Raw genomic sequence first — 27,939 nt, forward strand, 5'->3', positions numbered from 1 at the left:
CACTATGCACGCATTCACAAATCAACTTACGATTCAATCAGAAATGAGCTTAGAATGTGTTCAAAAATGTTCAAAAACCGACAGGGATGCGTTTCAAAGTCATATGAAAAATCGATAGACTAACGTGCATTGGATGCTAGTCGCTTTGCGAAACAAGGTTTTTTCCCTCAACAGCAGGAATTTGCCCCCCCCCCCCCCCCACCCACTCCCCTCCTAGAACTGGGCCTGCTGCGCATGCAAGAATCTGTCAGCTTGAGCGCTCCAGTAAAATTTTTCCAGGTAGCATCTAGCTGCTTGCTGTGACTGCTTACAAAGCCAAAGCCACATTTCTGTAGCCAGAAGCGGGAGAAGGTACTACTCAACTGCGCATGCGCATGATTCCGCTTGTAACTGCTAAAATGAATCTAATGTAAACAGTTGTGACGTCACACTCATCGGAGGCAATTTGTTGTTACGGAACATTGCATAGTTTCCCTAAAGCCTTTGACACATTTTGTTGTTGGCAGGCGCTTGTATGAGCACTGTGTTTTGTTGCTGTATATGGCGCATTTCCTTTGCAATTTAAGTTTTATTTTCATTTTTCTCTCGTTTATGTTTTATTGTTGCCGTATTATTCTGAAATAGTGGTATACAGTAATATTCTTTGTTAGAGTATCGGTTCTTGCCAGTCAAAATTACAAAAATTTAACTGGAAACAAAAACAATGAAAACTTCCCGGAATTCTAAAAAATTCCCGGGTTTTTCCCAGTTTTCTCCCGGATGAAAAACTTCCCGGGTTTTCCCCAGATCTCCCGGTTGTCCCGAGTCATATACACCCTGCACATATCATCTTGCGAACCACAAATGAAAGGTAACAGGCAGATTCCATATGGTACCCCGCTGCAGACTGGTAACAAAGGTACACAAACAGGTCCCCAGATAAGTGAATAGCTTGAAGATTTCTTAAATAATAGAACACAGTATGTTATCCTCAACATAAAGTATTCATCAGAATGAAGAGTATCATCACTGATGGATGGGATGAGAAGCAATCTGCAGCTTTTTAGCTGATGATGCTGTGGTGTATGGAATGATGTTTTTGTTGCATAACTGTTAGGAGATACAAAATAACTGAGACAAAATGTCTAGTTGATTTGACGAATGGCAGCTAGCTCTACATGTAGAAAAATGTTAGTTAATACAGTGAGTAGGAAAAAAAACACTGAAATGTTCAAATACAGCAATTGTAGTGTGGTGTTTGATGCAGCCACTTCAATTAAATATCTAGGCATAACACTGCAAAGCAATAAGAAATGGAATGAACATGACATGAGTGTAGCAGCGAAGGGGAATTGTCGACTTCAGTTTATTGGGAGAATTTTTGGGAAAGTGTGGTTCGTCTGTAAAGGAGTCAACATATACAACACTAGTGTGTCACATTCTTGAGTACTGATCAAGAGTTTGGAATCTCCACCAGGTTAGATTAAACAAAGACATCAGAGCATTTCAAAGGCCGGCTGTTAGATTTGTTACCAGTAGGTTCGATCCATGCACAAGTAGGGTGATACGAAGAGAGAAAAAGTAGAGGAATGGTATTCGAAGATGATTGGAGAACAATTATACTGCCACCAACTTACGTTTCACAGAAGGACCATGAAGATAAGAGAAAATAGGGCTCACATGGAGAAATACATTCATGTCATTTCTTCCTCGGTCTATTTGCAAGTGGCTCAGGAAAGAAAATGTCAAGAAGCGGTGCAAGGTATCCTCAGCCAACATACGACAGCTTTCAGGCTATGCACATAGACGGAGATGATATTTTTCTATGGCTCAGCAAAAGAAAGCAGCCTGCAGGCCCTGACCCTTTACACTGAAAAATATAAGTGTGTTGGAAAACAAACCAACATGCTATTACAGCAAATCTTCAATTTTCTTACAGTCACAAGCTCACTGGCACCCAAATAGTAAATAGTGGTCGGCCTCACTCTTTTTGCACACCTGAGATGGAGGAGTGGGCGCCACATTTAGTGGACAAAAATCTTGGATCACTGTATGATGATTAGCAGCAACAGAACTCAGAACGCTTAAATCATTCCCTTTTCTGAGTGGTACATACTAAACAATTTCTGTGTCTGTATCATCTTCAGTACTTCCAGGTTGCAAAGCCGGAAGATTGCCATGGCAGATTACAGTCCCATAAATGACTTGCCAATGTGTGGTGCTGATCCGTTTCATCCATCCTGGATTTTATTATCTGACAATGTGGAGGTCAAACCCTATAGGGGACCATCACACAAAGGCCGAAAGGTGTGAGACTCCTTTTAGTCGCCTCTTACGACAGGCAGAAATACCTCGGGCCTACTCTAACACCCGGACCCGGAGGGGGATGAAATTATGTATTAAGTTTGTTGGAAGCCCACTAAGCGCTCTCATTTTCAAATGAAGAATATAATCTGGGTATTTGCACACAATCAGTTACACTGCCTCAAGACCCACAGATTCTAAGTGTAATGCTTTTCTTATTGTGCTAAACCTGTAACATATGATTACACACCCCAATGAGAAGACTATGACAGCATTTAAAATTTTTAAAAACTGTTAGTACATGAAATATTGAAAATCAAATTTACGTTTCCTATGGAACACTCTTTAAAAGCAGTCCAGAAGAATGAAACTTCACGCACAAAAAAAGAAATTTATGAATATCACTATGCGTCAGAATCTCCAAGTTTAAAAAATTTAACAATCTACTTATCCAATACGTTAAAAAGTAAGTTCATGTGTTACGTCTATAAATTATCAACTCTTACCTGTTGGGAAAATAAGGAGAAAGGGGAAGTTGTCATGCATGGAAAAATAAAATTCAGTTTGAATCTTTCAAACCAAGTAAATTCTGCTTAGATCAACAATTTGAATATTGGGCTTGTGAACTACTGCTACCAAAAAAGTAATTTATAATTGTTGCAGTACACAGGTCTCCACTAGGGAACTTTCAAATATTATTACAAAAATTTCAATAATCATTATGTCACCTAGCAGACAAAAGAAAGGAAATGTAAGTCTATAGAGATTTTAATACAAGTTTCTGAAAGATGTAGATGAAAGAATAGATTTGGAAATACTACTAACACTTACAACAAGTGTCCTGTTAATTTTCTTACCAAAATTATAGAAGAAAGCAGTACAGCAATTTTACAGGTGAACACTTACTGATATAAATGTTCGTGCAGTAGTTCTGACTTCTTGACTACAATGCACAGCATGTCATATTATACATTTTTTTTTTTTTTTTTTTTTTTTACAGTGAAATAGTGTCATGGAAAAGTAATGAACAGTTTTAATTTAAAGACACCCTTAAAGGATGCTGACTGGAGAGTTGTGCATAAAGTGAAATATATGAATTCCAAATTTGACTTAAGGGGACATTGTACATGAAATTCGTTGAAATTTGATATTTCCTGTTTTCTATTCCATAATGTACTTTGGACTTTACTGAACATTTTGGTATATAATACATTGAAATCAGACAATTGTGAGACCTTCAAATAATATTTTTAATGTTGACGTGTGACTGTCAAGTTTTGCAGAAAAAAAAAAAAAAAAAAAAAAAAAATGGAGAGAGAGAGAGAGAGAAAAATCTGACATGTTCCACATCCTGCACATCCTGGAGGACCTCCTCACTACGGATCAATTGGAATGAAAGTAAATCTAATCTAATCTAATCTAAACAAGAAAAGGTGTGTAACACAGAACTTCTTGTCCTCACATTTGTGCTTTCAGATGGCTACTGTGTGTGTGCACGACAGAGTCACTATACAGGGGAAGGTTTCCCCCAGCCAGCAGATGGCACACTGATCATTCCCCAATTCTCCTAAATGGTTTGTGCTGGGGCCTGCACGGCTAGTTTGTGATTTCCCATAATGGCTCGGAGTTACCAACACCCTATCGAATAGGAAACATCTGAAGACCCTGGCACAAAGTTCGTTTAGTGCTTGCAGAAAAAAAAAACAATGGAAATGTCTATATTACAGCTCCTGACTCTGATTCGCTGAACGACTTTAAAGCTGCATTAGTTTTGTCGAGTGACTGGGAGCTCACTAATTTGAAGAAGTCCACTGGCAGCTCTCACACAGCTGAGTTGGTAAGTTGTGGACTCTCTAGAGTTGAGTTGGTATTTTAAAAAATCCAGAGTTAATAATTATTTGTGCTCAACACAGTTATTTTGCATATATGGGAAGACCACAAGAATCTGAAGTGCTTGAACATGTGCACGAGTGCAATTTTGTGTACCTTTTTCCAGTTATTCTAGGTATGTTAGCCCTTGTGGTGAGTATGCAGGTCCTCAAGAGAAGAGGCACCTTAGAGTGTGGAGCCATTAGCTGGCTAGAGGCAGAATCCACTGAGCAAAGCAGACTCGGCAAGACTTAACTCAAGAAAATAAATTTCATTTGTTTACATGGATATCTTGGAGTGTGTGTTTTGACCCAGTGTTTTGAACCATGTTACTATTTTGTTGTTGAGGAGATTTTTTCAGATTTTTTGAGAAGCCGGCTGGAGCTAGTATATTGAACTGTTAGCAGTATGCATATTCCAGTCCAGTGGTCAGATCTCGGAATCTTACACGAGTGTTTACATAGCTAACGGGATTTTAATTATTGCTTTGTAGCAACAACAAGTTAAATCATGCCTTGCAAGAAATACAGGCCAGTGATCATTATTTAGACAAATTTCAGTGCAAAGATTTAATCTGGATCTAACACCAAATGTTTCCAATTCCATCTACAGAGCAGTAAGTCGTATGATTTGTCTCACGGGCCACACATAGTTACAAGTACCAGGGTTATGGCAGCAGTAGCTAATGTGACTTCGCTCTCTGCCACGAAAGCTCCGAGAGTGGACTAAAGTAAAAGGCTAGAAGGATGCATTGTCAGTGCAGACTGATGAAATCAAATAGTGGTCACATCACAAAAAAAGGTTAAACCACTCTCTAAACAACACAAAAAAGGAACCACTGCCCATTAAATGTACAAAATGCAATCCTGTTGACTTCAAGATTTGAGTAAGGTACTTAAAATGACAACCACTTAAAAGGTATTATAGCTTCTTGTCTTAAAATAATAACACAGAAAACTATAGAAAATTATGCCACATTTTAAAAAATAAAGCTTCAAACACACTGAAGTTGGCTGAAAGTTACTGATGAAACATGTTTGGATAACTAAAGAGCTGCAGATACCAGGTAATCTAGTCTTTCTCCTTTCTTGATAAAATTACTTATTGTTTCTGAAATATCCTCCAAAAGTTAACAAACATAATTGCTCATATTAATGTTACTTACTGGCTCTTGACTGATTCCAGCTTCATCATCAGCAGAACTTCCATGTTTTTCTGGAACCTTATCCTGTAAGAAACATATAATTGAAGACAAATTACAAAGAACAAACAGGAAATAAAGCATACATTACAAGAAAGTAGGCAAAAAGTTCTAGATCTATGGATGGGGAATTCTAGCCTGTATTCGAAGGAGAGTTTCATTTATTGTTTTATTTGACTGAAGCTTCAACAAATTTATAATTCTTGGATGGAAATTGACAATTAAGCCAGTCTTAATTGTTCTATGTGTGTGTGATTTGGTTGGTAGGGGACTTAAGTTTTCTTTCTTTTTTTCCTCTACAACCTTGATGCTTTTTTATAAGCTGCCTTTAGATACAGGACACAAAAATGGCATTTTATCACAAATTCTGATCAAAATGAAAAGACTCTCTTGTTCACCATTCATTCTATAAATTTATTTCATCCAGTAAACTATTTTTAGAGTATTGTTTGTACATGCAATATAATTACAGTTGTTATTAAATGAGAATACATGACCAACACAATGAAAGTAAATAACAAAATAAATACTTTCAGAGCAAAGGAGATTACTTGCTGAAAAGCAGCTTTGAATTGACAACAGGCATACACAAAAAAAAAAAAAAGAGAGAGGAAATTAGCTAGCTTTCAGAATAAATCCTGCCCATACCCACACCTGCAACGCCCCCCCCCCCCCTCCCCACACACAATTCTGTGCTCCAAACATACAATGCCAAGATTGCAGTTCAGCAGGTGGACTGGGGTGGGGTTGGCTGTGTTTGGCAGGGGAGGCAGGGCATACATATAGAGAGGCAGCCGGCAGCCAGTTTTCTGGTTATGAATGCGGGAGGGAGGTGTGGAAAGTGCACTGGCTATGTATGTGATGCACAGGTTTCACAATAGTGGAGAGCAGTGCAGGATGAGGGTGATGTGGAAATGTGAATAAGTGTGTGTGTGTGTGTGTGTGTGTGTGTGTGTGTGTGTGTGTGTGTGTGTGTCTCGTGGGGAGGGGGGTCCATGCACTCCTGTTGACAACTCAATGCTTACAATTTTCAGTGAGTGGTCTTCTTTACTCCTAAATTATTTGCACTCTACCTCAACGTTCGTACTATACATGATAATATCAAGAGATATAGATGATAGAAAAGATATGATTAACAATATTTGTTAAATCAGGTTTACTTATTATGATGTTACAGAAATTCAGAGACAGAATAGAAGCAGTGATCAAGCAAGAATTGTTTCACCTTACTTTAAATGCAGACAGTATGCATTTTCAGTAAGAATACAGTTTGCTATGTAACGTAACTCTAATAAGATACACTACTCTTATGCATTAATTTGTACTTGGACCTTCAAAATGTTGTTATCATTATGGAACAGTCATTAGTACATATGTAAAATGGCAAAGGATATAGAAGTTGACCAGCAAATGAATTAGCTATTTGAAAAGGTGCAGCTTGTTAAAAATAGGAAATTTTCGGTTCGTAATGCAACATACTACATAACAGATTTTTTTAAATACACACACCAGAAAAAGTTTTGCATCACCCCGGTTCCCGCAACTCCTGAAGATAGTCGTTGACTGTGGATACTGTATCACAGACACCACCTGATCCTCCTTCATAAAATTCCTACATAATTCCCCTATACTGTCAGTCACCTGAGCCAACCCTGCACTAGGCTTCACAATGCTGGTGACCTGGTACTCTGGCTGGAGAGAGATTAGCATCAAAGAACACATCATTTTAGTTATATTAGTGAAAAGTTGGAGAGAATTTGTGGGCTACATGGCTACACAGGCCATGAGACACTGAGTGCAAGTCCACTTCCGGTCAGTCATATCGGGAATCACTCTGACCAGGAGCACTCAGCACTAGTCCATCTGTGAGAGGGGTGAAATGTTATACAATACAAGGCTGCACAGCTTCAACTGACAGATATGTTTCCTGTGTTTTGGGTTATGTCAAATTTATTGCTGGTTTCAGTGATAGAAACACTCATTCAAGCTTTGGACTCATCTTTTGAAGGCCATCAGGCAGGTTTATAGCCATTCAGACATAGAATATTTCTTGATATGTGAAATTTGAATTTGTATTTAGTTTGATTATATGGTGGCAGGATTTAATTATCAGCGTTTCATTATGTTTATGTACGTCAACTTAAGGTGGGTCAGGAAGCATTTACATGCCTACCATGTGAATTCAGGGTAGATATTCTAGAAATGTTCTAAACTGGTACACTTAATTACCTATCAATTCAATTCTGGGAATTACTAGTGCAGTTCTCTTCAGTATATGTAAATTTATACCAGGGACTATTTCACTTATTTAGCTTGCTGATTAAATAGCATATGTTAATGCTTACTCCCAGATTTTCCACATTTTCTTCAAATGAATCTTCACACTTTTTAATTAAGAGTAACCATTAAATTTTGCAAATTGTCAGCTACAGTAGAGCTCCGTGTGAGGCTGTGCAACCTGCCCCTCAAGACATGAAATATGAGTGAGGCTTATTCAAATGGGATTGCACATTTGCCCAACTCCTTATGGAGAATGGCAGAAGAGAATTTGCTTAATGATTTGCTTACAGTTTAATCAACCCATCAGGTGAAATTTAAAAGATACCAGTTGAAAGTCTGGATTTAGATCATGTGCTGTCTGCAACTAGAGTCAGAATACAGAGAAGCCATAGCCTCTACAACAGAGGAGTGGCGTATTCACACAGGGTCATCACTAACTGCCTTCTTTCCATTCAGTCATATCTTTCTCTACAGTGGAACACTTCTGCCTGACTTATAGCAAAATTATACTACTTTTTGGAAGCTCACTGTTGTCTGGAAAAATTGAAAATATTTAAATTAGTAATACCATTCTTTTATTATTACCATGACTAAATTCACATTATCCAATTGTGTTATTCTCGAAATATAAAGTTACCTAAGATCTCTAGCAATTAATTTTATTACTGAGACCGGTTTCGAAAGATCTACACTGTCAAAGTCGGACCTTTAAACATTAGTTGCAAATGCTTGTTACAATACTGAAAGACACATATTCATGTTCGATCAAATAAAACATGGCAGTGTACATGAGCTTATCACAAATAAAGTAATATACAATTAAAACATACAACAAGTTACTGATGTAAGAGCATACACCAATTGCTTGATACCATGACAAACACATTTTAGTTGAGGCAGGCAACATCACTATGTGACTTTCAGTATTGTAACAAACATTTACAACTAATAGTGTTACAAGATCTGGTGATGAGACTGTAGATCTGTCAAAAGCGGTTATAGTAATAAAAAGAATTGCTTTCCATCTTCGCTAACTTGATTCTTTAATGATACAGCTTTAAAATACAACTGTCCTATGGGAACTACTACACACACTATAGATGTAATGGAGATGGCTTTATTGGAACCAGAGTGAGAGGTGACACTCATAATTATCATTTCTGAATAAAAATACATTGAGGCAGATTCATTTACATAAAGGAAGTCATATTCTTATTGCTACTCAACATTATATTTGGAATTAATAATTGCAAGCCCTAATATAAACATGAGTGTAGAAAATAAATTGAAATGGTGCCTATGTAACAGATAGTTTGATGTAACGGACTGCAGTAAATGTTAAAGCATGAGATTGAATGAGATGTCACAAAGATCAGCCATTTCAGAGAATAACCTGTGTTTCTTTCGGTCTATGGTTCATAGAGTCACACTTTGTATTTCTCATCAAAACTTCCATGGAAAGTTACATCTTTCCCAGATTCTTGTGGCACCTGGAGGATGGGTGAAATAACACTTCTTTCATATCTGAATTCCTGCACTGTTCATATTCAGTAGTATGTAGTCACTTTAAATGGCCTCTTCAATATACAGTTCCACTGCCTGTTTTTGAATAGCATTTCTCATATATTTTATACGTTGAGTATTTTTTCACTGAAGTAATTTCACATCACACTTCTCTTAGGTTTCATTATGACTGTGTTTCATGCACACGAGTGGTAGATGTATGCGGACCATCTCCGACACCGGTTAAGTGAGTAAGACTTTAAGGATTGCACTTAAAGACAGATTTTAAAACTGTTTTGGGTTCTAACTGTCACCTGAAAGTCACTTGTTGGATATTTCCAGTTTCCACATCTCTAAGACTCTTCTTTGTTACAGGAAAGTGTACTAACCCCACCTCCCAAACCTCACAGTGCACACACCTGAGACGATTTGTCAACAACAGCTGTCATTCCTCTGTGGTTAAAAAAAGAATCTGTTAGCCACAACCTCCCTTGACCGCCCAGAATACAACACTGGCAAAAGATGTGTCTACAGCCATACTCTGTAAACCACTAAGGAGGATACATCCTACTGTACTCGTTATTAGGGTATTTTCTCATTCCATTCAAGTATGGACCATGGGACAAATAATTACTTGAATGCCTCTGTGCACACTGTAATGAGTCTAAGCTTGTCTTTGCAGTCCCTCCATCAGAGACATGTTCAGAATTGAAGTATGCTACTATCATTACCTGTTTCCATTTTTGAAGTATTTTTATATTCAAGTTCTGAAATTTACTAAACAGACTTTCTTGGATTAGCCAGCATATATTCGGAAGCCTTTGGGATTTCAGTTGTTTCTGCATCTCTGTGGTGCTCACCCATGGTTCAAAACATATGTGACCATTTGTGCAGCCCAACTCTGTATACATCCAATAACCCCTGTAGGTCCTACTTCACATGTGTCTCACACACTTTAACAACTTTGAAGATGGATTATATGACCATTTTGTAAGCAACCTCCCTTGTTGACTGCATTGCCCCAGCATACTACTAATGAACAGAAGTCTGACATCTGCGTCATCTGAGCCTGTGTTTTCTTTCATATTCCTACAAATTGTTACATCCAGATATTTGTACAGGTTCACAAATCCCAACTGTGACTCACAGATATTCTAATCATGGGACCCAGTCTTTCTTTATGAATTGAAAAATTTTACATTTCTTAGCATTACTGACATTACCTGATTTCATTTTTGAAGTTTTTAATGTTCAAGTACTAAAACTTTACATTTGGTACAAAATGTGTCTCAACACTATGGGAACCAGAGGTGAAACCAAATGGAAGGTCCCTTAGAGTCCTAATATGAACTTCGAAGCTGGTGACTAATTTTCCCATGCTGTACAAGATAATACTTTTTACTGCCAAAAGCTGATAGGCTCAGTAAATAAAGAACAAATATCAGAAATGCTTTGCATACGAGTACTACACACCGTTTCCTCCTTCATTCATCAAAACAAGGATTTGTTGACAGCAGACCTCCGGTCCTAAGATATTTTTGCCTTGTTTTTTATTTATGTGTAAAAGATACAGCCAATATCTTTTGTAATTTGATCTGTACTTCAATCATGACCTTCCTGTAGTTGTTCCACCTTTGACAGATGCCTGATTTATTGGTTTTAGGAGTTCTTCATATGTCAATACATGGCCACTAATCTGAACTCTTCTTGCTACAATAGCCTCTCATAAACTCCTTTTCCCTCCCACTCTTAATCATTTATCAGACCACCACATTTCCAAGATGTGCCTTTCATATCGTATCTCAAAAGAATCCAGTCTTTTCCTTTCCTCAGTCCCAGTAGTTCAGGTCTCACAGTCATAGACTGCCACCACATTCAACATTTATGCTTCCAGAAACGTTTTCCTGATTTGTGGGTTGTTACTTTCAGAGGTTATTATCCTTGTCTTTTAATACATACATGTACATACATGTACCGACTGTTCTTTCAGCTCATACCATAGAGACTGAGATAATTGTTTCTAATAGCGCAGTCACCTCCCCATACCCTCTGCAGACAGACTTCCTGCCTGTCTACTGAGCACCCTATTACCCGTTCGCTATGGTCCATTATCTACAATGATGTTACTGTTAAATATTTCCTCATTTTATTTAATATTAAAGCTATAACTACATCATCAGCACAGGTAAACTCATGTGACAATGTGTATTTTAATCTAAGTCAGTGGAAAAAAATTATGTCCACTGTTCTCCTTGTAAGGTTTATTACTACTACTCAAATCAATCAAAACAAGTGATTGGCAGTATTCTGGTCTGGGTTCGGAAAGCAATACAGTAGTAATTGTCTGTAGCAGACATTGCTAATTTTGTCCAGGTACACCTGATGTCCATGCACAAGTTATCCAGTTCCCATCAATTACTGGCTGGTGGTTTGTGATCATGGAGCTTGCACATGATAGCGTGGCTCTTGTGACCAGGTGACACATTTACACTGATCCACAGTATAACCTCAAAGATCCTTGATCCATAGCAATCATAATCAATGATGTTTTGGATCAAAATGCAAACACGTAGGGGTCGTTCACCGCAGAGCCCCACTTTTGACACTGTGCGCTACGTGGTAAGCTCCAAAATGCTTGTGCCTGAACCAGTACCATACTCAGTTTTCAGATCTTTTGCAGCTCACCTCCTATCCAATCTTATGAAGTGGACAAACCTCTGTACGTTTACTGTAATCAGTCATAGACATCTTACATGTTCTTGCCTACTTGTGGCTTCACCTTCAGTCATTTACTTTCCAGTGATGCTCACAACAGCAACACATGAACAGCTAACTAACTTCACCATTTCCAAGATGTTGTTTTCAGGGTGCTCGGCCATAACTATGTGCTCTTTGTTGAAGACACTGATGTCAGAAGATTTCCTGATTTTGGCCATGACTGTCACTACAATAATTTCTCATTTGTCACTCCTATGCTTATATACTTTCCTTACCATGTTACTTGCCCACAGCACCTCCAGTCACCACTATCTCATGATGGACAGCAGTCACAATGTCTTGGCTCATCTGTGTGTCCACTGTTTTCACTATTGTACCTGTTACTATTTATAATCCGAAATAACTGACACCATTTTGATCCTACATCCAGTCCAATAAACATGGGCCTGAAGAGGCACACACTCTGAGATATAAGATATGAACACTTATTCACCAGAGGGTCTGAAAGGTGCTTGGTTGTGAATATGAGCACATTCATTGTTTGGAGCTCTGTCAACAGTATGATTTGGCAACTGAAGAAAACATCACAAGCCAAAATCTCTAAAAAGCATTTTATTGAATACCGAGTTTCAACATAGCTATGCCATAATTATCAGATTTGCAAGAGGATGAGCAGAAACTGACAGGAAATATATTTTACAATCATGATATCATAACTTGATAAATTGTCTTTTAACATAACCTACGGAATTATAACATACCTTAACTTAATGCTTTAAAATATTACAACATATTGCCCCTCAGAGTTCCAAGTTGCTTCACACTGTGTACACACTTTCCAGTATCATAAAGATCACTACAAATTTCCATGTCAAATGTACAATTACTATACACATATGTTTGCATAAGCCTTGCCCTGACATTTGAGGTCAGACTGGATCTGTCTGGATGGTATGTCTTATGGTATGCATCTAATGCCTATATAATGTGCCACAGAGTCATTAATTCATTCTCTTGATCTTGTACATATGATACATGTGTATCAGAAAGGAAAGTTGCCACTCACCATATAGAGGAGATGTTGAGTCGCAATAGGCACAACAAAAATAATCATATGCTTATTGCTTTCAGCAGTTGGTTTCAGTTGTCCAAGACTGCAGAAGTGTGTGCAAGTTGCGTTTGTACATGTGTGTGTGTGTGTGTGTGTGTGTGTGTGTGTGTGTGTGTGTGTGTGTGTGTGTTGCTGACAAAGGCCTTAATGGCAGAAAGCTATAAGTGTGTGAATCTTTTTGTTGTGCCTATCGCGACTCAGCATCTACACTATATGTTGAGTGGGCAACTTTCCTTAAGTGTGTGAATCTTTTTGTTGTGCCTATCGCGACTCAGCATCTACACTATATGTTGAGTGGGCAACTTTCCTCTCTAATATTGTTACATTCCATTCTGCATTTTCCACTGTTTGATACATGTGTATTCATTTCAACAGTTGTAATCTGTGAAGCCAAACTAGACGTCCAACGAAATATTCATATACAACAAGAAATTTATTTCCTACATACATCATTAATACTATATTTGTACATGGTTTATCTTGTATATAAGATGTTAATGAAAATTGCAGTTGTATGTTTCTCAATTTAAATTGCTGTTGAATGACATGTAACACTCGTACTGGCACTATTATTTTTTGAAAAAATATATTGTAGTAGTTTTGAATTGTTGATTTGGACATATTTAATGTACTAAGCAGTCTCTGAAATTCTGCAATGAAGGACAGTGTACTATGTTTTAAGCATGATGTTGTTCTTAAAATTTGTTCTGTAAGTCGTTTCGATGAACTAGCCTACTTGGATTTATGTTATAAATTCTTAAGTAGAAGTAAACACAATTTTAATTTTTATGAGATAGATCGTGGTAATTATTGTTCAACTCAAATCTGCACTGAGCAACTTAGACATACCGTGATGTATGTAGTAGCGGATTTAAAAATTTTGTGCCCCTAGGCACACCATATTATATGTGCACCCGCCCTCCTCCCCCACCCCCAGGGGGGGGGGGGGGGGAATCAAATAATAACTATTAGCCGATCACTTCACAATTGCCATTTTGGGTGGCAGTGCTGTGAGGTATTTCTTTACTCTGCTATTTGTTGTTCTGAAGGATGCATCTGCAGTCTAGTCACTACAAACTAAAAACTGCATTGTGGTAACACATTCTTCTGTTGAAAGACAACAGAAATGAAAACATGGATATTCAGCATAGTGTGTAGGAGACAACGTATTTTTGTTATACATTCGCTTTTAATATGTTCTTTTCCATGAAACCGTAGAAAATGAAAATAAAAAAGTTGTGTTACAATCTAAAAATTGTAGCAAACATGTCATATATTAGAAATAAACATGTACTTTTACAGAGATGCGTTCAAAATTAAAATTACGCTGTAGTTTTATGATCTAATAACTTGAATGTGTAGCAGATAAAAAAAAACACATTTGGTATTAATACATGAATCTATAGGAAAGCGTAAGAAATGAAAATGAAATAGAGATTTCGATGCACAAACAAATAACTAAATACAGGTGAACAAACACAGACCTGGATTTGCTATTACGAAGGTAATTCCAAAAGTAAGGCTCCTATTTTTTTTATAAGTACATAGACCTGTTTATTTCTACAATGGTGGCCCACCCCCGGTAGCTGAGTGGTCAGCGCGACAGACTGTCAATCCTAAGCGCCCGGGTTCGATGCCTGGCTGGGTTGGAGATTTTCTCCGCTCAGGGACTGGGTGTTGTGTTGTCCTAATCATCATCATTTCATCCCCATCGACGCGCAAGTCGCCAAAGTGGCGTCAAATCGGAAGGCTTGCACCAGGCGAGCGGACTACCTGATGGGAGGCCCTCGCCACACAACATTTCATTTCATTTCTACAATGGTTTACATCAGTTCACAGACTGAACATTTAGTTATTTTTCGACATAATCACCATTTCTGTCAATGCCTTTTTGTAGATGTTGTGGCAGTTTTTGTATGCCCATCTCATACCAGCTCGCCACCATGCTGTTCAGAAAATTATGAACCTCTTCCTTCACCTCTTCGTCGGAGCTGAATCGCTGGGACCACAATTAATGCTGACAGGTACTGTGAGACTCTGAAAAAACTTAAACGGGCAATTCAGTACTGGAGAAGAGGAATGTTGAGCAAGAGTGTACACATTGTCCATGGTAACACTCGCCCACGCATCGCTCGGCAAACCATTGCTCTCCTGCAACAGTTTCAGTGGAACATTAAGACCCACCCACCGTTATAGTTCTGACTTGGCACCCAGTGACTATCACCTGTTCCCTAGGTTAAAAGAACATTTGGCCGGAAAGTAATTCAACTCTGACGATGAGGTGAAAGAAGAGGTTCATAACTTTCTGAACAGCATGTCGGCGAGCTGGTATGAAGTGGGCATACAAAAACTGCCACAGCATCTACAAAAATGCATTGGCAGAAATGGTGATTATGTTGAAAAACAGCTAAATGTTAAAGCTGTAAACTAATGTAAACCATTGTAGAAACAAACATGTCTATGTACTTATAAAAAAATAGGAGACTTTACTTTTGGGATTACCCTCATACATAATTTTACAGACTAGTGTGGAAAAATCAAATTTGTTTTATAATCTAATAGTTGTCTGCAGCTCATTGTCTCGCGGTAGCATTCTTTCTTCCCAAGCATGGGTTCCCAGGTTCGATTGCCAGCAAGGTCAGGGATTTCCACCTGCCCCGAGATGACTGGGTGTCGTAGTGTCATCTTCATCATCATCATTCATCCGCACTATGGTCGGAGGAAGGCAACGGCAAACCACCTCCATTAGGACCTTACCCAGTACAGCGGTGCAGGTCTCCCCCATTGTTCCCCTATGCTCTGTCAAGAAGCATGGAATTCCATTTCCAATCTAATAGTTAACACGCACTAGGGTATGTGCAGCTAGATGCTCTTCGATAATGTATATATCCGCCATAACTATACATTTCAGTGGACGCCAATAATACGCATCAGTTGTAATATACTACAGTATCAGTATGACTTGACTGTACAGTGCCGAACAGCCTGGGTCATTCGGGTATTGTTTAGTTTTGTTGGGTGCCTTCCGTCATGTCTGCACGTAAACGAGGTTTAGTTTCGTATTTTGCAATTGGCAATTATAGAATAAGCAGGTAATGCGTAGTTTGTAAATCCAATGAATGTGCTCTAACTTACAATAAAAATCACATTATAATCTAAAATTTTTAAAACTAATATGAATAAGTAGACAAACTCATCAGTCAGCAAAGTTTATGTCTAGCTGTGACGGCAGAAAAGTCATCGATCATATCTTTATAATTTACATGGTTATCAGTAAAGAGGCCAGCTTCAATGTGAAGAATGGGCAAGGCATTCAATTACTCCTCAGACAATGTAGAATGTAGCTATGATTTCAGTCTTTTAAGAGCCGAAAATGAGTGTTCTGCTGAACAATTTGTAAGTGCCATAATATATAGAAATATTCTAAGAGCAATGTCAATATTCTGAAATACGGACTGTAACCTCTCTTTTCATAAAAATTTACTCATTTTGACTGGTATATCACTAATCGCAGAAGATTTCAAAAGTTCCGAGAAATGTACACATTCACAAGGGAGGGAAGGCTCTGTTCTATGTCATATAATGCTTGGAGTTTTTTGCACATTCAGCAATATTGTCAGATTAACTATTGTTAAGGTTAATGAAAATTGTGAAGGAGTCCAACAGTGTTCTATAGCTTTCCTTCCTTCTCACTAATTCAGCATACAAACTGTCGAGTACTGTGAGAAATGTTTCGACTCTAAATTTTTCCTTCCAGTCATAAAAACTTCTTCAGAGTCCGCTTCTTCATCATAGTAAAGTTTGCATTTTCGTGACCTTTTATAGGTGCATTCATGGTCTATATCAGTCACAATATCCATGGATTAATTTTCATAGTAGTCAAACATGCCATGAATAGATGCAACAAATCTTACATGTGATTCATATAACTCATGCACTATTTTAGTAGGTGTCAATATTTACACAATTTCAGATTTACACTATTAAATCTCTGGAGTATGTCCTTCCAAACTACCATTATGAATACTGTTTCTAGTCTGCTGAGCTGATTCAATAAAGCTGAAGCCTCATTTCGCACAAGTGATTTTTCAAACATATTATTGCCAATATGTATGAGGGCATTGATAACGCCCTCCCAGTTTTCATATAGACACACACTCTTCCACTGTTGCTGACCAATGTGTTTTTGAAGACTTTTTACCGTTTTGCTTCATGGTTTCATGAAAGAAAGAAGTTTATCCCAACTATCTGTGGAAGCAGAGAAAAAATTATAAAGGTTTTGCACTATACTCCAAAATGAACATGCTTCCTGACAACAGCTTGCAGTACTGGTGCCGACTAAATTCAATGAATGTGCTGCAAAAGGCACATAATGCGCTTTCGGATTTTGTTTAATGCATGCCTGCAAACCAGTGTATGTTCCTGACATCTAGCAAGCGTTTTCATTTGACTGGCCTCTACACTCAGTAATATCAATGGAATTTGTAGACAGGACTTCTAGTACGGCCTCAGCTAAGTTTTCGTACTTGTGTCCCGGGTTAAGTAAAAACGGAAGGAAATGTTCAAGAGGTTCACCATTCTCGTTCACATATTTTAATATTAAAGATAATTGATCAATATGTGAAATAGCCATAGTAGAATTTACTATTATAGAGAAATATTTCGCCTGTTTTATATCACTTATGATAATTCTTTTTATTAGTTCAAAAAAAAAAAAAAAAAAAAAAAAAAAAATACGCCCTCTATTATTTCATCACAGATTGTTGAAGAAAGATAACTTGTATGTCCCTGCCCTGGATTCTGGATTTTCATATCATTCAATGTGCTCTGTGAGAAAAAGGTCAAACTCGGCTGTAAGTTCAAGAGACATTATAAATTGGCCATTAAGTAATGAATGGAGTCTTTCAACATGTCCAGTAGGGGAAGTCTACAACTTGTTAGCTTCTTCACTACTGCAAACACCCTTTTCAACACACTGTGAGTATGTTTTTTTTTTCTGTTTCAGCATATGACTCGAAATGGTTATCTATTGTTAGCAGTGACTTTTTTATTGTTAAGAGTGATAACACAGAATTTTTGAGTTCATGTGACTTCTCATGATGAGATAAAATATTAGAAATATTTTTCCAATCTGCAATACCATTAGTAGCAATCGCGGCTTTATCTTTGAACAATTTAGATGGTGCACAAAAAATAGCACCACTGCTACAGGAGTATACTAGAAAATCAAGCGAAGTTGATTCACCATTTGGAAGTTTACAATAAAATACATTTTTGTTCAAATAACTGGCCTTATCGCCTATTGATCTTCTTCAATTAGAAAAATCACTATTACAATTTTGATTAATGCCATGTTGCAAGAGAGTGTTGATTGTCGATTCATTGACCCACCATTCTGCAGGATGAACACTAACAAGATTATTTCCTTTTGTAATCAGAATGAGATTTTCACTCTGCAGCGGAGTGTGCGCTGATATGAAACTTCCTGGCAGATTAAAACTGTGTGCCCGACCGAGACTCGAACTCGGGACCTTTGCCTTTCGCGGGCAAGTGCTCTACCAACTGAGCTACCGAAGCACGACTCACGCCCGGTACTCACAGCTTTACTTCTGCCAGTACCTCGTCTCCTACCTTCCAAACTTTACAGAAGCTCTCCTGCTTCAGCGCACACTCCGCTGCAGAGTGAAAATCTCATTCTGGAAACATCCCCCAGGCTGTGGCTAAGCCATGTCTCCGTAATATCCTTTCTTTCAGGAGTGCTAGTTCTGCAAGGTTCGCAGGAGAGCTTCTGTAAAGTTTGGAAGGTAGGAGACGAGGTACTGGCAGAAGTAAAGCTGTGAGTACCGGGCGTGAGTCGTGCTTCGGTAGCTCAGTTGGTAGAGCACTTGCCCGCGAAAGGCAAAGGTCCCGAGTTCGAGTCTCGGTCGGGCACACAGTTTTAATCTGCCAGGAAGTTTCATATCAGCGCACACTCCGCTGCAGAGTGAAAATCTCATTCTGGAAACATCCCCCAGGCTGTGGCTAAGCCATGTCTCCGCAATATCCTTTCTTTCAGGAGTGCTAGTTCTGCAAGGTTCGCAGGAGAGCTTCTGTAAAGTTTGGAAGGTAGGAGACGAGGTACTGGCAGAAGTAAAGCTGTGAGTACCGGGCGTGAGTCGTGCTTCGGTAGCTCAGTTGGTAGAGCACTTGCCCGCGAAAGGCAAAGGTCCCGAGTTCGAGTCTCGGTCGGGCACACAGTTTTAATCTGCCAGGAAGTTTCCTTTTGTAATGTCTGACTCGACACTTAGCTTTTCGTGAAACTCGAAATCAGGAAGAATTTGTTTTTCTTCATTTTTAACTTTTGTTTTGTTTGTATTTACTTCTTTTATAGCAGTTGCAGAGGCAGACATATCATTGATACTACTTGAGCTTGAAGTCGAACCAGCAATATTTTTTGCGAAAAATTTATCTACTCTGTCAAGCATTTTTAGAACATTGTCTTCTCGTTCTCACCTTTTTTTCGATAATTTCCGAAATGCCACCCCATTTAATTTTGCACATTTGCTTTTTTCATTGTTATTCATGTTAAGGCACATACAAAATATTTTGCAAAAACAGACATAATGTCTTACGGGATAACAGCTATCAGTGATCTTATAATGTAGCTTAAAATCCGTCTTGATTGCAAAAAAAATTTTTTTTATTATTCATATGACCGGTTTCGGTTCATTCAGAACCATCTTCAGATCTGATATTTCAGTTACAGGAGTAACCCGTCCAAATCCAGCAACTTTCACATGCTACGTCACATGATGTGACGTCACATGATGTGACGTAGCATGTGAAAGTTGCTGGATTTGGACGGGTTACTCCTGTAACTGAAATATCAGATCTGAAGATGGTTCTGAATGAACCGAAACCGGTCATATGAATAATAAAAAAAATTTTTTTTTGCAATCAAGACGGATTTTAAGCAACAACATACAAAATAGTCAACCAACAGGCAAAACAAAAGAAAAAAATTAGTAAAAGGAAAGAAAGAAAAACTGTATCCAGTTACAATCATACAGTACTACACCGCACATGAGCACAAAGCTTTTTACTTTAAACACGGCACACAAGCACAAAGAGTTTTTATTTAAACACAGAGTGATGAACCTACCAACTCGGGATTACTCAACGTAGCTGTGCAATGAAAGAACGACAATGCAGAATAATTTAATTTCATTGTAGAAGCACACCTGCCAACTGGAATTATTCTCTAATTTAAAAAACTAATAATTTTTGCAATTTCTTGCACTGAGGTGTGCTGGATAGACTCTTAACCCATTTATAACATTTTAGCGGTTTCTGTGGGCAGAGAAGACGGACTACGAAGTTTATGTAATGTTGGCAGTTGATGCTGTGTGTTGCCATTTGTGTGAACACTGCTGTTATGTCTACACCAAAGTGCCCTTTTTTTCAACATAAAATAAAAATAAACTTTCCTCTAAGAAAAAAAGCTTAGTTAACAAGTATAATATAAAATTTGCAATGCCACATACTATTCGACTGCACAGAGTGGGAACTTTGATATCGTGCAGGCTACAGCACAATAAATGAGACAAATGAACGTTGGTTTCTTCTTTTTTCACAAAAAGAAGTAACTAAGTAAATAAACAAATAAAATTTTTAAACGGTTGTGAAGTGTATTTCACACATTATTAGATATTCTGCTTATGTTCTTTTCGTATGAACATCTGTTTAAAAATGTAAAACATTCCCAGTATCAACATGTTTTGTTAAACGAGTGTTAATTGCAGTACTGGAGGGCTGACTTAAGATACTTCCCGGTACTTTCTACAAGAAATTTAAGTAGAGTTGAGTTTTATATACAAAGGGCCATACATGTTACAGTATTTAAGAAACTGCTGATTAGTTTATCACAGCTTTTCAGGGGTCCCAGTATTTTCACGGGAAAATATGGTAGGGTTAAGTAGAAGCCGCCAACATTCTCGGAAAAATAACATTTCAAACATTGTATTGTAGATTGCCGTCACAGCTTACCTTAAATGTTTTGAACAATCATGAAGATGATACCAGACAGAAACCCAATGTTAAATTTCCATTCAGTCACCAAGTAAACTATGTATATTTCCAAGCTTGTATCTTCGAATTTCATTCTTAAGGCTTATTTAAACTAGCAAGTTGTTTAGCTATATTAAAAATATTTGTCATTTGTAAGTGAAGTTACTTTAAAACGTAAAAGGTTCAAATGAGTGCAGAGGAAAATATGCCACCTCCCTTAAGGTGTTGTCCCTAGGCCTGTGCCTAGTGGGCCTATATGTAAATCCGCCATTGGGCGTACCTATGCAATCCAGATGAACAACCTATTACTATGGTCAAACTCTTACTGCGTAAGTTATATTACTGTTTTATAATGTCAATCTGTACATAATGTTGTGTCTGTATAGCACTATTTCTTAACAGATATAATTAAAATGATCAAATATATTGTCTAGCCACTATGATGAGAAAATCGAAACAATTACAGGCATCGAGATATAAATTACAAACATGACACAGATTAATCGTATTACTAATATCCTCCCTTGGAGATAACTTTCTTTTTAAGTTCTTGTCTCCGTTTAACATACTAAGAGCCTAATAGTTTCTTCATTAACTGATACATGTCAAATGTTTTTATCCTATAAAAATTTATCGGTTACGTACTTTACTTGTACATAAAATTTCTAGAGTTCTCTAATCTGAATTATATATCAATGTAACTAAAAACGGTCCTTAATAATGTATTAACAATTATGTGCAATTATGCCTATATATTTATGCTGTATACAAGATGATAATCCAGTCAACCACTACAGTGTCAGCTGGTGGGTGTTAAGTAGCTGTTGTTATGTTTGTACCACTTCTGTGTAGTCCAGCTGGTGGTCAACATGGACTCTAGCAATCGGCATCATACAGTCGTATTTTTTCTGTATATAGTAATTTTATATTTCTCATGTCAATTTGTGGTGATCTTAATGAAAGTGGAAAGTATATATGCAAAGTGAAATGACTTGCAGCTCTTGATGGACCTTATGTTGTAATATTTTAAAGCATAAGGTACATTATAATTCTGTAGGTTGTGTTACAAGATAGTGTATCAAGTTATGATTGTAAATCATGTTCCCTATCAACTACTGCTCATCATTTAGAAGATCCAATGAGAACACCAGAGCTCTGTCGAAACCGCTTTTTTAGCGGTCTCAGCTTCTGAAGTTTCCTTCAGTTCCCATACGGTGCAGATCAACACATACTGCCACTGTCAAGAATATATAGTGTGGTCTGATATACTTCCGTATCACACTACTCTGTGTACACATCACCCTGAATCTTCAACCCATACTGCCACTGTCAAGAATATATAGTGTGGTCTGATATACTTCTGTACAACAATACTCTGAATACACGTGAACCTGAATCTTAAGCAGGCGGTAGCCAGTTGTGGGTTCAAGCTGTATTGTAATCTCAGTCATATTGGTGTGTGTTATTGTACAATAAATTACCCACAACTCTGGATATGTACTGTGCTCTCCTCCCACTTATACAGCTGACTTACTTTTTATGTTTATTGTTAAGAGTGGAGACGTTTGTAATGGGCACACGACAGCAAGGTCTTCAGCACCCACACAAATACACATTGAGATGAGTGTCGGTAAAATACACAAAACAAGAAGATAAAATAACACAGAAAACAAAGATAACAAAAATTGGCAAACTATGCGTGTAACCGCACAGAAACATGGAACGAAGTATTGTGTCAATATTAAAAGATTAACTAAACAGGATGAAAGTGGTATATGGAGTTAAAACAACAGAGCAGATGTACGTGGCTGGCTGACTGCAAGAAGAAAAAAGGAGGAGGCAGCCACTGTGCAACACACTAAAACCTCCACCCTACAATGTTAGGCCAGAGTCCACACACGTCACAAAACTTTAAAACCATAGTCACACTTGTCTCATCATCAGCTAAAATAGAGGGCAGATCCTCACCAATATTTCCTTCCGCTCTTGCATCATGGTATAAAATGTACTCTGTTAAAATATGGTTAATAGAGATGTGCACGCCACAAGCATCACAAAATGGGGGAACCTCTTGTTGGAGTGAAAAGCTATGTGTGTAAGGGTAGTGCCCGATTCTAAGATGTCTGAGGGTCACTTCATTCTGCCTTTTGCCAGGAGGAACACCATGGCCAGGTTGTTGACTTCCCACACCGCAGCTTACTGCCTGTCACCACCATCCATTCCTCATCCCACAACTTCCTGTGTAGTGCAGAAATGACAGCCTGCAAGGGAATAGGACACTGTGGCACATCCTGTACTCGGCAGGCCTCCTCGGCAGCTCAATCAGCCTGCTCATTTCCCCATATCCCTATGCGACCTCGCACCCAGCAGAGTGACATCTGCTTACCCTGCTGTTGGAGCAAGTACAGTTGGCCATTATCGGCCATATGAACTCCTCAGCTGGGTACAAGTTCTGTAACAATTGTAAGACACTAAGGAAACCGGAGCAGATGAAAAACCATTTGCCCCGGATACAAAGCAATCTGCTCCAGTGCCTTCAGGATCACACAGTGCTGCTGAGAACATGGTATACTTGCCAGGAAGGCGACAGGGCAGCCAAGGATATTCCCTTGTTTGGAGCCATCAGCGTACACTACAGTGAAACTGTGATGCATATCTAAACCATTAAAAAACAGAGACTGAAGTGTAAAATCCGGCGTACAGTCTTTTTTTAAAATTCGTCAAGTCTAAAATAAGTCTGAGCCTCTGGAGAAGCCAAGGTGGAAATCTGCTCCAACTGCAATGTAGAACGTGAAGACCAGCCACACCCAAACTTGTGCACGAATGCCACAGGGCCTTGTTGCCTGTTCCCGGTTATGAAAAAGCCTTTCCAGTGGGGGCTGTGTAACGGTATGGTAGGTGGGTGTGTATGGTCTTTTATATACTTGGCACACCCCTAAGTAGCCATCGCCTGATGTGAAGCAGCAGTACATCAGCCTTGGCACAGACGTATGGTATGGAGGCTTGTTCTATTCCGAACAGTGGCCAACCAAATCCCTTCACGGTGCACCAAGTCCAGCATTTTTAAATAAGGGGGTCTTGCAGACTCATACACCGTGCACCCACTATCGAGCCGAAATCATGCAATTGCCATGTAAAACTGGAGCAGACAATTCCTGTCTGCTCCCCATGTACTGTGGCTAAGACATTTTAAAATACTTAAGTAACCGTTTTTTCTGGCCCTGAAGATGTGGTAACCACAAAAGCTTTAAGTCAAATATAAGGCCCAGAAAACTCACTGTCTTTGAAAGTAAGGAAAGTGTCCCTCATTCTCGTGTTGTTGTTGTGGTCTTCAGTCCTGAGACTGGTTTGATGCAGCACTCCATGCTACTCTATCCTGTGCAAGCTTCATCATCTCCCAGTACCTACTGCAACCTACATCCTTCTGAATCTGCTTATTGTATTCATGTCTTGGTCTCCCTCTCCGATATTTACCCTTCACGCTGCCCTCCAATACTAAATCGGTGACCCATTGATGCCACAGAACATGTCCTACCAACCGATCCCTTCTTCTAGTCAAGTTGTGCCACAAACTTCTCTTCTCCCCAATCCTATTCAATACCTATTCAATAAAATGGAATGAGAACAGTTAAAAAGAACACACACGACTTCTTGGTGAAAAACTTAAAACCACTCTTCTGCACCCATTCACCCAAATGTCGAAGAGTTAGTAGCAACTGACATGTTGTTGTTGCAAGGCTTGAGGAAGGGCAAATACAGGGAAGTCATCCACAAACAAAGAACACTATGGACGTAATGCTATTAATAGCTATTGCAATGACAGACACACTATCACTACCTTGAGGGACACCGTCCTCCTGCTCAAAGCAATCGGACAGGACACCACCAACTCAGTATCTGCAATATCATGGCGAGGGGAAGGACTGAATAAAAATAGAAAGGCAACAATGAAAACCATACTTGTGAAGCTGCTAGAGGATAAGGTGCCTCCAAGTAGCATCGTAGACCTTCTCAATGTCAAAAAATATACCTAGAAGGCGATGTCGGCATAGGAAAGCCTGTTGTATAGCCATCTGCAGTAGGACCAGGTTATCAAAGGTGGAGCAGTACTTTATGAACCCACATTGAAAGCAACTAAGGGGGCACCTGGATTCTAAGACTGAGACAAGGCAGCAGTTGACCACCCACTCCAAGGTCTTTCCCACACAGCTAGTGAGGGCAGCACTACAATAACTACTCGGGAATGTGCGGTCTTTCCCAGGTTTTAAGACAGGAATTAAAATTGCCTCATGCCATTAGTTGGGCAAGTGACTCGATGTCAAAACGGTATTAAAAATTGCGAGGAGACGCAGCATACTATAATGGATTCTTTTGTGACCAGGGGATGTAGGTTGCAGACAATGCAGAATCCAGCTCCCACATGCAAAATGGCAGTTGTAATCTTCATCAGTGGTGTACCAAAAGTCTATACTATGCATCTCAGCAACCACTCTATGACACTGGAAACCTGAATCCTGACTGGCAGTTGCAGTAAGTATGGAAAAACAGGTTGCCATGGTCTGGGCAATGTCCCGTGGAATGGTTTGGAGAGTGCCATTCCCCATTAGGGCAGTCATGGGGCACCTCCCTCCACTCCCACAAATTCTCCTGATGGTCACCCACACAACACAACTCTTTGTGGAACAATTAATGGTGTTCAGGAACTGTTGGCACAACCTGTTCTTGCTCTCTCGAATAATTCAGCGACACTTTGCCCTCGCCACCCTAAACGCTATAAAAACCTTGAACCTATGCGGAGCTACATGCCTAATCCTGATTGCAGAGTAGCATTCGTCACTCCACAAAGGGATAGGTTGCCTCTTCTTTTGTCCCATGCTCTGTGGAATGGATGCTGCAGTGGCGTGGTGGATCATTTTGGTATTATGATCCACCCATGCCTCGACATTGGCACAACGTTCGAACTGGGCCAAATAGCTATAAAGTGTACAGTCTGCTCTACCAAGCATGCATCACGGCAGTTTCCTTTCGGGTTCCACTCCATCTGGCAGATGAATCCAGATCAGAAAGTGATCACTTCCATGCAAGTCGTCCACCACTTCCCATTGAGCAGTGTGAGCAAGAGCCGGAGTACTAAGTGAGAGATCAATGGCAGTGAACGACCCAGTTGCTATGCATAAATGTGTGTTCTGTCCCATATTTGGCAAGTAATTGCATGAAACACGAGAAGCCTCTGAATTGCTCTACAACTGGGGCAGGTAGTTGCAGAGCCCCAAAGCACATTGTGTGCATTAAAATCACCACAGTGGTGGGGGAGATGTATGATAAGATTGGTTGGGGCCTCATCATTGAGCACATCACATGAGGGCAAGTAAAGGGAACAAATCATGAATGGATGACACACATGCACTGGTATGGCAGCGGCTTGTAAAGTCACTGTAAGGGAGAGTTGTGAGGAGTGGTAGTCAGTACTGACGAAAATACTTATGCCTTCTCTAGCTCTCTCTCCACTCATGTCATCCTTTTGGGGTTGGATATAGCCTCGTAGTTCAGGGGTATACGACTGATGGAAATTAGTCTCCTGGAGAGACGGACAGAGTGGTCTACCCTGAGATAAAAGACAGAGTTCCTCCACATGCATGATGAATTGCTTATTGTTATTGCAGTGTTTGTACATACAAATGGTTCAGTTCATTTTCCTTCCTTTTTTCTATCATTGGAATGGAAACCCACTATGTGAGAACTGATTTGATAGACTGATTGCTAGAAGTTCGTTACCAGGTGAATAACTATTTTACGTGCCTATTGTGTTGCTTACGTATCTGTGTGTAGGTGCCGGGCGTTTAAGTTCATGGTGGTTAACTGGTTTGTATTCGAGCATTGTAAGATGAGCGTGTGGGAGGTGACAGCTCACTCCTGCTCAAACTTAATTTTCGTATTTTAAAAAATTACATCTACACTATTTGTTCTTGCTACATTAGCAACATCACACCATTACACAGGTTAACTGCCAAATGGGGCCAGAGTCTGTGTTTGCACCTCGAAGTATTGATGTGCAAAGTAGTTCCGAGTACCTTACCAGATTGGAAGTATAAGGGATTTCGTAAATCATGAGAGAAAAGCTCTACGCGTTTCATTGTTTACTTTTCAACAGTCTTTTTTTTTAAATTGTATTATCTCTCAAATGTCATAAATTAAATAAAATGACCAGTGATGAAAAAAATATAGGTTAAAAATTAAGTCTGAGTGGGAACCGAACCATTGCCTCGCACATGTTTGTCAGAAGAAGTTCGAACGCTAAACACTTAACCATTATGAACTCCAAAGTCCAGCATCTACACACAGATACATAAGCCACATAACAGATGCGTAAAACTTCTCTTGTGATTTTCTTGGAAATGCCACCTTCTTACCTACACATTGTATTGTTTCAATGGTCTACTAAAGGTGTGCAGCGTTTCAAGGAAATCTGTGATCCTAAAATCGTGGCGTCACCTTGTCAGTAGCAAGTAAATACCCATATCATGCAACAATAGTTGGAGGGGACTAGACTTTGGAGTAGAGACTGGGACATCCATGGATTTGCTGCAGAGGGTATAGACAGGCAGTCTTGTAAAGTACTTATGAACACATTCCAAAAAATTATCTTCAGCAACTAGTTTGACAGCTCACAAGCATTGGAAATATTTTAGATATTGTAGGTACAAACAGGCCTAACCATATCAACAGTGTCAGTACTGAGGTAGGGATAGTGACCATGATATTATCACAGCGATGATGATTACCACAATTAATAAATCCATCAAACATCTGGTGAGTAATTTGCAAGAAAGAGCATGAAAGCAGTTGTTAGTATCCCACTTACACAATGAATGGACACCATTTAGTTCCAGTCTGATTAGTTTAGAACAATTATGGGCACAAGTAAAAC

General features: G+C 38.9%; 1 protein-coding gene across 1 annotated transcript in view; it reads right to left on the reverse strand.

Moving 5' to 3' along the window:
• The window catches only part of LOC126106682 (uncharacterized), a 379,708-nt gene that overhangs the window by 257,114 nt on the left and 94,655 nt on the right, over positions 1-27,939 (reverse strand). Inside the window, exon 4 of the mRNA XM_049913049.1 lies at positions 5,318-5,380. Coding sequence (XP_049769006.1) covers positions 5,318-5,380 — 63 coding nt within the window. The remainder of the gene's footprint in view (positions 1-5,317; positions 5,381-27,939) is intronic.

The sequence above is a fragment of the Schistocerca cancellata genome, chromosome 10 (genome assembly GCF_023864275.1).
Source record: "Schistocerca cancellata isolate TAMUIC-IGC-003103 chromosome 10, iqSchCanc2.1, whole genome shotgun sequence".
Taxonomy (NCBI): Eukaryota; Metazoa; Arthropoda; class Insecta; order Orthoptera; family Acrididae; genus Schistocerca; species Schistocerca cancellata.